At 38.8% G+C, this 13,497-nt stretch overlaps 1 protein-coding gene across 5 annotated transcripts in view; it reads left to right on the forward strand.

Annotated features, from left to right (window-relative positions):
* LOC131435731 (rho guanine nucleotide exchange factor 11) overlaps positions 1 to 13,497 on the forward strand; it is a 285,860-nt gene that overhangs the window by 124,477 nt on the left and 147,886 nt on the right. For 4 of the 5 annotated variants that reach the window (XM_058603885.1, XM_058603887.1, XM_058603886.1 and 1 more), the window contains 3 exons: positions 559 to 692; positions 6,463 to 6,642; positions 11,651 to 12,601. In XM_058603885.1, the coding sequence (XP_058459868.1) occupies positions 559 to 692; positions 6,463 to 6,642; positions 11,651 to 12,601 (1,265 nt within the window). The remainder of the gene's footprint in view (positions 1 to 558; positions 693 to 6,462; positions 6,643 to 11,650; positions 12,602 to 13,497) is intronic. The other variant, XM_058603889.1, reaches the window with a different exon arrangement.

Consider the following 13,497-nt stretch of genomic DNA (forward strand, 5'->3'; position numbering starts at 1 on the left):
GCTTCAACGCGTAGGACCGGCCAGTAATGCAAATGTGCGACGTCCGTGTTAGTTGAATAAACAGCCAAACTGTCGGTTTACTGTTTTCTCGTGTGTGTTTTTTTCCTTCAATTTTATCAAGTAATTTGAATGTGACAACGTTCTTGTTGCTTTGTAGAATAGGACGCACTTTCTCATTCACAGACTGCAGATGCTAGTGTCTGCAAGTGAAGGTTTATTGCATGAAATATGATATGTGCTTTTGTTTTCATATTTCTTTGTACTTCTCTCATTTTGAATAATTCATGTGTTAGTGTAACCGTACCGTATTATTCATAATTTTTGAAATGAAAAAAAAACGTCTATCGCTGTGCTTATCACAACGAGAAGGATGCCTTGGCTAAAGTTCGGTTATGTAAGCACTCAGCTGGAAACCACCGGGTTGACGGAAGCCTCTGTTCCATTGACGCAAATACCTAAAAATATGATTATATCTTCACGCACATACAATATTACGCTTGCCAATTACTGATACGTACCCATTTCTGTTTCTTTTCTTTCTCGTTCGTTTCTGGACAGCTTCCGACATTGTTGAACTGACGGTGCAACGTAGTAATAACAGAATGCAGCGGCCATCACCTTCTACGACGTCCATCACACCGACGACGCCGATCGCACCGCGGAATTCCATCACAGCTCCGGTCCCCGTTGATGTAAGTGAAAATTATTGTTTTGTCGTAATGAGCAGCAGCACCCCATTTAAGTGGCATAGTTGAGGAAGCAGATTGTAATGTGTTATTTTCAGTTGGTGGGATTACAAAGACACAAACATGACGGTTCGATTTTCGATTGAATCTCAAGCAAATTTTGCTTTTCTCATATAGAAAGGTTATACAATCACTGTAAAAACCGATGTTTTAACCGAGGCCAGGAGGGCCGAATGTGATATACCATTTGACTCAGCTCGACGAACTGAGCAAATGTGTGTTTTTTTACAAGGTGATTTTCTCGGAGATGGCTGGACCGATTTTCACAAACTCAGATTCAAATTAAAGGTCTCTTGGTTCGATAGGGTTCTATTGAATTTTTTCCCGGATCGGACTTCCGGTTCGGGAGTAACGGGGTAAAATGTGTAAAAAAATGAATAAAAAGTGCACTCGATTTTTTCAGAGACCATTCAACCGATATTCTTCAACTAAGATTTAAATAAGTCTCATATGTTGCTATTGAATTTCATCCGGATCCGATTTCCGGCTCGGGAGTTATGGCGTAAAATGTGCAAATGAACTAACTATGATTTTTTACAAACGAATGCTCGAATGAAAGGTTTTACAACCCCATATAATCCTACCAAATGTGTTAGATATTGTACACTGTCACTCTAACCGGCGAAACAAAATACGCAAAATTTTTCTAAACTGAACTCCAAACTCCACAAATCAACAGCATTTCTTAGTAGGCAACTAATCAAACCGATTCCGGCTATCCTGGTTCCCGGTCTCCGGTTCCGGAAGCGCCGGAAATAGTGGTCATATATTCCCAAATGGATCTCATTCACTTTTCGCAGCGATGGTTTGACCGATTTCCACTAACTCAGATTCAAATGAAAGGTATTACGGTGTCATACAAAATTCCTGAATTTCATCCAGATCCGAGTTCCGTTTCCGGAGCTATAGGGCAAAGTGTTTTAGATATTGTAATCCGTCACATAAACCGGCGAAACAAAATGCGCAAAAAATGTTCGAAACTGGACTCAAAACTACACAAATCGATAGATATTAACAGTAGGCAGCTAAACAAAGCGATTCTGGCTATCCTGGTTCCCGGGTTTCGATTAACGACGGGAGATAATAGTCATATGCTCAAATATGGATCTCACTCACTTTTCTCAGAGTTTGCAGAACCGACATTTCCAATCTAAGGGTCCAACGAAAGGTCTTATGGTCCTACCAAAAACTACTGCATATTTTCGGATTCAAAAAAATTTAAACCATTGTTTAGAGTACGATGGCAAAAAAATGAAAATTTTGAAAATGTAAAAACAAGTAGAGTTTGTACGTCGTGACCGATTATACCGGTTCTCGGGTTGCGGTGCTGGAAGTACATATAATATTGAACCCATTTCGTTTTCTTAAGGATAACCTACGCAACGTGATTCGCAAAATGACAAAAGTCTACAAGAATAATTTAAATAACAAACATACCTCACCTTTCAAGCTGGAGTGTAAACTTACATGTTCCAGCACTTAAAGTTATGTCAGAAGGCATCATGCATGGGTTAGATTAACAGTAAAAATGAGACACTTTTGATGTTCAAATATGTTGCTCTCAGAAGACGTAATTTTATATGTTTTATTTTCAGGTGTGCAGTTTAGCACCATTTTTACGTCCAACCCACTGTAATCTGCCGTGTTAAAAAAAGTCATACAATGTCCGCATGGTTCTATACTTGGAACTGCTCGTGATTCATGCGTCTGCAACACTCTGACGTTCTCTTCTTTGCAGCCGATCATTAAGTGCAGGTTTTTTTGTCTCGAAGACGCCGAATAATCGAATATCTGTTTTCTTCTACGACGATTCCTCGCCTCGAAAACCTCGTTCTAACATCATTCGTTCCGTTCCACTGAAACATACGCTGCTTTAAAAACTACAAACAAGTCCACAAATTGTATTTCCGAAACTTATCGAAAATTTGTCGCAAGGTAAACATCTGATCCATCGTTAAATCAAATAAAATTTGCGACCACCTCTGGTTGCTACTCCGTTACTGATCGGGATTAGATGAAATTGTACAGGGAATTTCTAGATCTTCCGACCTGGAGCTGACAAATCATCCTTCAACGTACATCTTCTGGTAACCCAGAAATTCAGAAATTCATTGATGAGTGCCGGCGTCGGCCAGGTCCGAACATAGATCGTCTAAAGAACGGTCGGAGGTAGCAGTTCAACATAAACTACTGCGCGCTGATATTTCTAAGACGAAACGTAAAAACTCTGGTTCTGTTGGCCATGACAACTTCAGACAAATTGTCCAAGTCAAGGAAATTGAACTTTAATGCACTGATTAATGCCATTAAACGTTGCTTATTGGATAAGAAGCCAATAAATTCGACTGCATCAACGTATTCAATCCCGCGAAGTCGGTGGAAGACCGGCCTAATCGACACCAAAGGCGCCACCATCCAAATCATTGGCCAAGAAAGCCAAGGCGAAGTCACCACCAAACAATGAAGACTTTTGTCCAAAACGCCTCCGAAAAGAATAAAAATTCCGAATTTGAATAATTGCAGTTTTTACTTATATACTTCCATTTTTAGCGAAATTTTTTGGGGTAACCCAACACCTATTTTGAAATGGCCAAAATTTATCACTTTACTAAATTGATAATAAAGTTTTTTTAATCGATTGAATCAACTTAGTTTCTTATTCAGTTGTTAGCTACGGACTTTAGCTTTCCATTGATGTATATATGTTCGCATAATGTGCACTTAGTCAGAAGTTATAAGCTTAAAAGAAAAGGGTGCCGGTAACCGAACACTCTCCCCTACTTTCAGAATATGCAATAAACTACATTTCGACTTTTTGATCCTTTAACACATTGAACTCCTTAGGTTTCAACGACACTTACTAAAATCTCCATGATAACCCCTGTTAATACCTCTGAGATGTGTAAGAAGTGTGCTTGCTTGAAAAATCTCAATTCTCAACTGTTTGTTTCAGTCTTGTTAAGATGTAGAGTCGTCTTGAGTTAGTTTTAAATTTGATCAGTATCTAACGGGGAAAACAGATTGGTAAAATGACATGTGACGGAACTTTCTCTTCATGTGTTGTCATATGCAGGGTAGATAAATTGGCATCTTATTTTAAACTAAGCGGTACCATTTGCTTCATAGTTTTTAAGAGTTTCCGCTTAACTAGAGCGATGAGAGCTTAACTGGGCGATGTTCTGGACAGTTTGGTAGATTGACTGTCTTCTTGGCACGTATTTGACCTCCTGTGTTTCGTACGGATCAGGGTCATTTCGCCGAAAGCCGTTTCGCCGAAAGTAATTCCGCCGAAAGGGTTATTTCGCCGAATGACATTTCGCCGAATGGGTCAATTCGCCGAATGCCATTTCGTCGAATACCATTTCGCCGAATCCTGAAATCGTCTTGAAATCGTAATTAGAATTGATTTAAATTAAAGACAAACGAAAGATGATAGCGTTAACGCCCGTTTTTTTTAACTTACCATTGTCCCTTTCGGCGAAATGGCATTCGGCGATATGACCCGCTCCCAGTTCAACCAATAGCCAGCTTTCTTATATTAAATAAAAGTGATGAACTGATACAAACAAACTTGACATAGTTATAAGATCATGTACAAAATGAATGTATTTTATTTAATGTAATTTATAATAGCAAATCGCTTGATATAAATAGTGTTTAGATTAACTAATGATTACAAAAATATTAATATTATATTCGAAATGAATTAGGTTTAATGTACTATGTATTGTGGATGCCACAACGAAGAAAAACTATATATTGCCTATTAAAACAAACGTATTTATGGAAATATCCGTTTACAAGTTGAAAAGGTTATGTTAGTTTATATCCAAAGAAAGTTTCTTATTTTAATCCAGATTGAAAACAACAATTTCTTCACAGAATCTTCTAGTGATATTTAAGTAATATGAGAAAAGCACCATTCCACCACTAGGTGGATTAAAAAAGATTTTTTGAAAATCAAATCCTATACCTCTTAAAAAAAACACCCTTTATTTGAAATTTTCGAGCTCGTATTCGTTGTCGTCCATTATGTTACAAGAAAATGTTTGCTGAAAATTGGTATAAAGTTCCCTAGCACGACTTTTTGCAGTGAAACTTTGCTCGTCATTACGGTTTGGCACATTTTTCACTTTGCACGTCTTTAGTACTTGATTCGACGTCATTTGACTAAATGTAAGAATGTTGTACCGCGCAATAAAGAGAAATAAAGTTTCTGCTGTCATATAAAGACTATCCCAGAAAGTATGGACGCACTTTGATTTCGTTGTAAATAATTCACAAGTGTTAGATATTCAAATTTTATTCGATATACTGTTAATATTAGACTACAACAACAGAATATTATTCTCAACATTTGCTACTTAGCCATTGTAGACTAGCTGGCGCACCTTCTTGCGAACGTTCCTCATTAAATTCCGTATAGACTTCTTGGCGACAAGTTTTGACACTTTTTTCCAATCCTTTTCGAACTGTTGAATGGTTTCGGCTGCCGAGACATGTTTCCTAAGATGTGCCTTCGGTGATGCCCAAAATTCCTCAATTAGTCGAAGTTGTGGGCAATGTGGTGGATTCATGTCTTTTGGGACGAAAGTGACATTTTTATTAGTATATTCTACCGTTGATTTCGAGTAGTGGCAAGAAGCAGAAGACAAAAGGATCCTTGTGGCTTCGAATCATGGGTTGAAGTAGTTTTTGTAAACATTCCTTGATGTATATTTCGCTGTTCATTGAAGCAGTGGTGATGAAGGGTTTCGGAATCTTACCGCAGCTACAAATTGTTTGCCAGACCATAGCTTTCTTACCAAATTTTTCGACTTCAATCTATGTATTGGACTGGTTTAACACTTGCCCTTCTCGTACCGTATAATATTGTGGTCCGGCAAGGCTTTGTAATCGAGTGTCACGTAGGTTTCGTCGTCCATGTTTATGCAGTTCAAATTTCCAGCAAGAATCGTATTGTACAGCTTTCGAACCCTCGGCCTGATCGATGCTTCTTGTTTCGGACTACGTTTTGGTTGTTTCTGTTTCTTATAGGTTCGAAGATTCAAACTTTCTTTAGCACGGAGAACATTTGACTTCGAAGTGCCCACTTTTTTGGCCACATCCCGAACTGAAACCTCCTTCTTTTGCTCGAATGCCTTCAGTATACGTTTATCCAACTGAGGGTTAGCAGGACCTTTTTTCGACCCGTTTTCGGTTTATCCTCAAAGGATTTTTCACTTACTCCTTCCATTTTTGCTATCTTTCTCAGTGACAGTCCGCGTTCTGTGCACCATTTGTACACAATTTTTCGACGTTGTTCTGCTGAAAGTCCACGCATTTCGAAACAAACGAATGAAAACTAATAAACAACTGCACAAGTGGTTAGAGAAGAGTGTAAACAACAGGACGCAGGCATAAAAATTGAAAGATTCTGAACAATTGCGAAATAGCAGCGGCTTTTGGTTGCGTCCATACTTTCTGGGACAGTCTTTAAGTAATTCGGCGATTCGTGAAATACTTCAAAATCTACACTGAAAGAAAAGTGTCCGAAATTTATCGTGGACAAGCTTTATGCATCTTACGATCGCCAAAGTACCTACCATGTTAAAATCACTAACATGAAGAATATTTGGAGAAAGCAGATCTAGGAACCATGTTTAGACTTGCTGATGTTCATTCTGCTAGTACTTTCAAGTGACAGAATTTTACTAATATGATATTTTCTTTTTAGCATGCCAAACAACGGGAGATGGAATTCCATAAAATTAAAACCCTGCGACTGATGCTAGAGCAGGAGAAGAAGAACCTGGAGAATCTGAACTCAAGCCACAAGCAGCGCACACCGGAGAGTGTTCGGGCGGAAGCCACCATCAAGAAGCTCCAGGAAGAACTCGCCCAGATGTGTGGAGAGGTAACGCGTGCCGTCTTTGAACTGCTTGCTCATTTCATTCGTTTCAACTTCTTTTGTTTTCGACGTTACATTACCTACCTACCTACCAATCCAGTTGTTGTTATTCCTGTTGTTTTTTTTTGTTTGTTTGTTCCAAAATGATATCATTCTGAGAATGTGCGATCACGATCGCGATCCTCAATGTAGTGTAGGATTTTATTTATCAGTTATACTTGCCATCTTCTGTCCAGACGTACTCAGACAGACAAGACAGACTGTCGAATGTTTATCAGTTTGAACCGATCGCGCGCGCTCTCCCCCGCAGTCCGACACACAACTTGTAGTCAAAACATGCAAGATTTGCGGAAAATTCACCGGAACCACCTACTCATCATCGTTCAGTTCCATCGGCAATGATTAACAACAATAATGAATAATAAAAATGAATAACAACTTCGAATGTGTCCAACAACAGCAGAACCAAGAAAACGGGAAATCTCGTTTTCCACAAAGCCCGTAGTTGATTGCGTTTTTCGCTGAGTCGCACATGTACTATCCTGCCACTACTACTTACACTTGCCTTACTAAACGCGCCGCTGCTCTTTCACTGCCGCATCCGTGCCGTAACCACCGCACTTACGTGGTGTCGTCATTCGTGTCGTTGTTCTTGATTAACCATTCGTGTAACTACTAGTCGGTCTAACCGTTCGGTGGTTTTGTTACTTAACCGGTAGGGTACTGTTGCTACACTGACCCTAATCACAACATTCGCGCGCACACTCATTCATACATCCATTACCATGTTGTGTCGACGAACTCACCGATCTCCTCTGCATGCACCGATTTCGTTCGATTAGTTTTGACAGAAAAGTACGAATTTTTTGAGTTCAAATGAAAGAAGTAATTCCTTATATTCCTAACATTTCATAGATTATGCTGATTGTTGTGAAAATATGAATGTTCCAAACAGCTTCAGTTGCTTTGATACAAGTAACGATGCGCTTCAAACGAGTATTGTGAAAAAAAGGCCGGATTAAATGTACCAACGGAATTGTTTACGTTGCTTCTAGTGCCGCTCGGCAAAAAAAAAAACAATTTCGTCAAAACTAAACTGGCACGCGAAACTAGTTTCGAGTTCATTTCTCATCGTAACTAAACAGTACAGTGTGAACCGACCGTTCAACTGATTTAACTAATATTCCGCGCGCGTGTTTCGTGTTGATAAAATGCATAATTGGATCTGAATGATAAAATCGATGATAATATTTGCGTGATGATTGATCTAACATCTGCTCCTACTGTGGGGCATCGTCGTGATATTTAGCTGTTATTTTTTGTTCCTTGATTGAGTGTTAGTGTCGTAGTTTTCTTTATTGTAGGTGAATGTGTATCTGTTTTTTTTGCTGTTTTTTTTTCTCAGTTTTACATACTTAACTCATGAGACTTAAGAAGCATAACTAAAGATTTCTCGTGTGATTCCTAGAACATATATATTAATTTGCGCTATTGTCTTATTATGTACTGTTTGTTAGTTAGCTCGGTCTTGCTCATTTATATTTATTGTTACTATCATATTTACGCATTGATTCCAACATACTAGTTGTCTAGTTGGTGCTACTGTTCTTATCAACTCATATATTTACTCATACTGTTATTTTCTCGATAGAATCTACAAATCATATATATCCAATATGAATGCTCATAGATATTCGGTTCTCAAATTTCATTACATGTTTGTTTTATCCATACCACATACTTAAATAGTACTAAAAATAATAATTAGTCAGTCAATACGAGTTTTTGCACTATAATGCACTACTATGATAGTTGATATCCTCTGGTTTAAATGAAAGCTGAATTTACAAGTTAGCAAAATTTGGGATTACGAGTTCCAATCAAAAATGAAACTTATTTGGTTGTTCAAAATTCTGACGAGACAAACACTTGCCCGGAGATAAAAACGTTCTCGTGACCGCCTGTTGTGTACGACCGCAACGCTGTTTGCAATTTCGTCCATGTTTTTAACAACTGCTACTTTTATTATATTGCTGTTGTCGCATTGATGCACTCAAATTCGTGTTGAGCGGCTATTTGAAGAACCATTTTTAATCGGTAGCTGTCCGGCACCTCCAAATTCTGAAGTGTAGTGTGTTTTTCTGTTTTAGTTTCTAGATCTCACGTTCACGTTTATCTCAAGCACCATATTCGAAGCATACATATGGGTCAACTTAACTCCGATACATTCTTCCGACAGTTCGGGGTTATATCTCTGAACGAGAAATTATTTCGCCGAATTGTACAATTGTCGTAATATCCTGAAAAAAGGTCACTGAGAAGCTCAATAACTTTGATAGTTTTTAGAGCAATTTTTGAGGAAGTTTCCGTGCAGTTTATGAAGTAGTTTTCGAGCAGTTTTTGCAGCAGTTTTTAAGCTGTTTCGGCATTTTAAACAGTTTTAGAGTAGTTTTCGAACAGTTTTCACAGCAGTTTTCAGAGTAGTTTTCGAGTAGTTTTTTAGGCAGTTTTTAAAAAAAATTTAAGAGCAGTTTTCGAGTGGTTTTTAAGCAGTTTATAGATAGCTTTGGAGCAGCTTTTGGACAATTTCTAGAGCAGTTTTCCAACAGTTTTTTAAGCAGGTTTTTAGCAGTACTTAGTGCACTTTTCTAGCTGTTTTAAGAGTATTTTTTCAGTCAGTTTAGGAGCAGGTTTCGTGTGGTTTTAAGGCAGTTTTAGAGCAGTTTTTGAAACATTTTTTCATACAGTTTTCAGAGCCGTATCAAAGAACGCTCACTGGCAACTTCACACGATTGAATCAGTGCCATCAAAGAGAGACGGATATCATCGCAACACCAAAAATAGAAGCGAGAGCGAATTTCTCTCGATGACATTTCTGAGAATCAAAGGTTAGCACGCTGCTGTGGGGATCCTCTTTGAAGCAACAAATGGTCGCTTATTCTCGTTTCGCGATCCGATTCTATACAGGCAGTTGATAATTGCGATAGAATCATTTTACTATTGCCGCTTATTCTAACTATGTGCGTATAAGTTGGGTTCATGAAAATGTCTGTGAATACTCCACACAAGGGTTTCAAAATATTGCAACCTAGTATGAGAATCATCAAGTTGAATCATCGATTCGATTTTCTGCGATAATTGTCAACTTGCGATTCTCTCTTGGTAAATTCCACACAGCACCGATCATTATCAGACTGTAAATTTTTTTTAGGGCCGTGAAATACTCAGAGCATGAAGTGGAGCGAAGAAATGTAGAAAAATTCTCTCGCGGTTCACGCATCGAGAGACGGATTGAAAATGTTGTATGCAATATAGATAACGATATAGCAGCTTCTGTCAAATTTTCAGCAATCACCAACTCTGTTCAGAGCAGTCTTTAAAGCAGTTTTCGAGCAGTTTTTAAGCCGTTTTCACTGCAAATTTTAGAGCAATTTTCAGTGTGGTTTTTGGAGCAATTTTTGTGTTATTAGCTAAGCAGTTTTTAGATCGTTTTTAGAGCAGCTTTTGAGCATTTTTAGGAAAGTTTTCGAACAGTTTTATAAGCAGTTTTCTAATTGTTTTGGGAATAGTTTTCAGGCAGTTTTAAATAAGTTCTGGAGCAGGTTTCGTGTGGTTTTAAAGTAGTTTTTAGAACAGGTCTTGTGCTGTTTTAGAGCAGTTTTCGAGCAATTTTCAAGCTTCTGAAACAGTATATTAAGCAGTTTTAAAGCATTTTCTAAGCAGTTTTTAGAGCAGCATTTAGAGCTGTTTTTTGGTGAAGTTTTCGAACAGTTATCGAGTTGTTTTTAGCATTTTTTGAGCAGTTTTAAAGTAGTTTTCGTGCAGTTTTAAAGTAGTTTTCAGGGCAGCTTTTGAGCTTTTTTAGAATAGCCTTCGAACAGTTTTATAAGTAGTTTATTAGCAGTATTTAGAGCAGTTTTCTAATTGTTTTAAGAAAAGTTTTCAGGCAGTTTTAGATAAGTTTTGGAGCAGGTTTCGTGTGGTTTTAAAGCAGTTTTTAGAGCAGTGTTTGGTGAAATTGTCGAACAGTTATCTAGTTGTTTTTAGCATTTTTCGAGCAGTTTTAAAGTAGTTTTCGTGCAGTTTTAAAGTAGTTTTTAGAGCAGTTGTCGTATAGTGTTTTAAGCAGCATTTTTTGACGCGTAAACTCGCAATGAATCCAAATTGTTGCATAATAAGTGATATTTTAGCTGCATGTGATTTTTTTTCCATTTTTCTCAAACAAGAAATTGGTTTCACATCACTCTTAATGCAAAAACTAACGAATCAGGTTAACAGCAATCAATTTTTGACACATAGTACTAACTAAAAGTGATACAAATTAAACTCTACTGTCGCCATCTATGTGTCAGGCCGGGTACGTTTCAGTTGATCTGTTATTGTTCGAATACTTTCGATTCGCAGATGATAATTTCGCTATAAACTTACTGTAGCTTGCGGATCGGGGAACGATCAACTTAGTACTCTAACGACATGTTCGAGAGCAGATTATTGTGAAGGAAAACTTGCTCAGTTTAGTGTATCAGAATGAAAATGAAAATTGAGATTCGAATATTTATGCAATTCAATTGATTGATTTGATAGTATGGCAGAGGCTTGTCGTATGTATAAATGTAACTCCCATTCGTGTTACATGCTAAATCTCTAAATATTTTTGTCTACTGTATATGTTCACTTCGTATTTATTTCTCACTGGTAAATCATAAAATGTATTGCTGTCACAAAAAATATAATTCGCACCAGTGTAATCGATAACAACACTTTTTCCCATTTATCGAAATTCATTTCAAACTAGTGATAACTTTGCTCGTCATTCTATTCATCGACCATTTTTTCGTCCCGTCACCCACCATAAACTGTATCCCGAAACAAACCCAAAGTGCCATGTGTGTAACGATCAAATCTCTTCTCTCTCTCTCTACCAATTGCTCTACGTCTCGCTCGTAACTGACACTATGCAAACACACTGCCCCCAACACACGTGTCGTTTGTCTCTTTTTTTCTCTAATTGCAGGATGCCTCATATCCACCATATTCATCCACAAACTCACCACTCTTTCCGCAACCACAAGCCCAAAACACGTCCACCCCAGCATTCCTTTCCCGATTTCCACGATCACTTTCTTCACTGAGTCTTGGAACGAAAAAGAAATCCACCGAGAAAGACATCAGTTCACCGGGAGGTACCGCCGGTACTCCGGAATGTCTCAGCCCGACGGGTGGGGCTCATCTGGGCTACGGACATGGACATTTCGGACAGGCGTTAAGCTCCGGTGGTAGCTCTGGAACTCCGTCGAAGAAAAAGTACAGCAACAGTAGCGTGTCGGATCGCAATCATAAGCACCCGCAGCAGGACACTCCGCCACCACTTCCACAAAGAAACATTCCAAAACGCTCGGAATCCGCACTGGATTCGGTGGACACCGTTGGGACGCGAAGGAATATAGTGGTGTCCGATTTAGACCATTCCGTACTAGCTGCTCCTCCAGGCAGTGGAACGAACAAGTGTGTCAATAACAACAATGTGAGTTCCGGTGGTGGCGGAAGCAGTAAAAGTAGCAGTAAATCTAGAAAGAAGAAAAACAATAATTTACCGGAGATGAAATCCGAACAGACGATGTACCATCACGGTACGGAACGCGGCGGAGGTGGTGAATTACAGGCGGAACCTCCACCGTTGCCACCACGACAGCCGGGCATGATGGAGGTCAATCAAAACATAATCCTTAACAATGACAACGTTGCGGTGCCTTTTGGTAGAGACTGTAACAGCAATAATAGCAACAATAACCACAGTCGGGTCAATAGTCCTGAAACGCGACCCCCACCGAACAGTATTAACACTTTGATGAACTACCCCCTGATCACGACTTGCACACCGGTACGGGACAACATGATGGCAGCGGCTTTCCCCCTCTCGCAAAGACCTAACATCGTCCATCAGATGCAGCAGCATCAGCAAGCCGTAAGTATTCGCATCACTCTATAGCTCTGACACTATCCTGTCCCATGTTTCTGGAAACTCCCACTCTCACCACTGACCACCTCTTGTTATTCTTATTGTGTGTCTGAGAGTTTTGAAGCACGCCCCATCTATCTTAAAGTGCATCTGTCACCTTTCGGTGGCAAACAGCTCCCTCTGATGAAAATACATACACCAACACACACATACACACATTCAAAAAAATCCGCAAAGCACCTCTAATTTATTATCTTAGTCGGAACGAGTCATGACCATTGTACATATTTCCAAAAAAAAAACACTGCTCGGAATGAAGGTGTGCTTTGTGGTGTCGAACATTAACAGCAACAACTGCAGCATCAGCAGCAGCAGCACCATCCGCAACAATAATAGCAACAGCAGTTGGAACGGAATGGTTCATCAATCAAATAACTTGGATCATACGCTAGACTCTTCGGTGTTGATTGGTGTCTATTCCGGCTGATGTGTTCACGATCTGTCTGCTCGTGTTTGTTAACTTGTGAATAACAATTAATCCTTGCACATTGGCTTCACTAACGTTTTAGGTTGTTATTTTTTGCAGGTTTTCGGTTTTCACATGTGATGGTGATGGTGATTGTGGTATTGGTTTTAACTATAGGTGATATAGTAAAAGTAGAATCTTCAGTGTAAATACAATGTTGTAGAATCGATCATACGATGTTTGTTCCAATCATCATCATAGCGTGTTGGTAGAAAAATATGTATTTTACAGTGTACGTCAAGGATCAAAACTGGAAGTCAAAGATTCCCAATATGAGTATAGAAATGAAGTCATAAACTTATCAGATTTTATTCGAACATTACATAACCACACACACGTACGAGCAGGATGAACGTCGAACGTTACCAGTGACTTG

This window comes from Malaya genurostris, chromosome 3, assembly GCF_030247185.1.
Source record: "Malaya genurostris strain Urasoe2022 chromosome 3, Malgen_1.1, whole genome shotgun sequence".
Taxonomy (NCBI): Eukaryota; Metazoa; Arthropoda; class Insecta; order Diptera; family Culicidae; genus Malaya; species Malaya genurostris.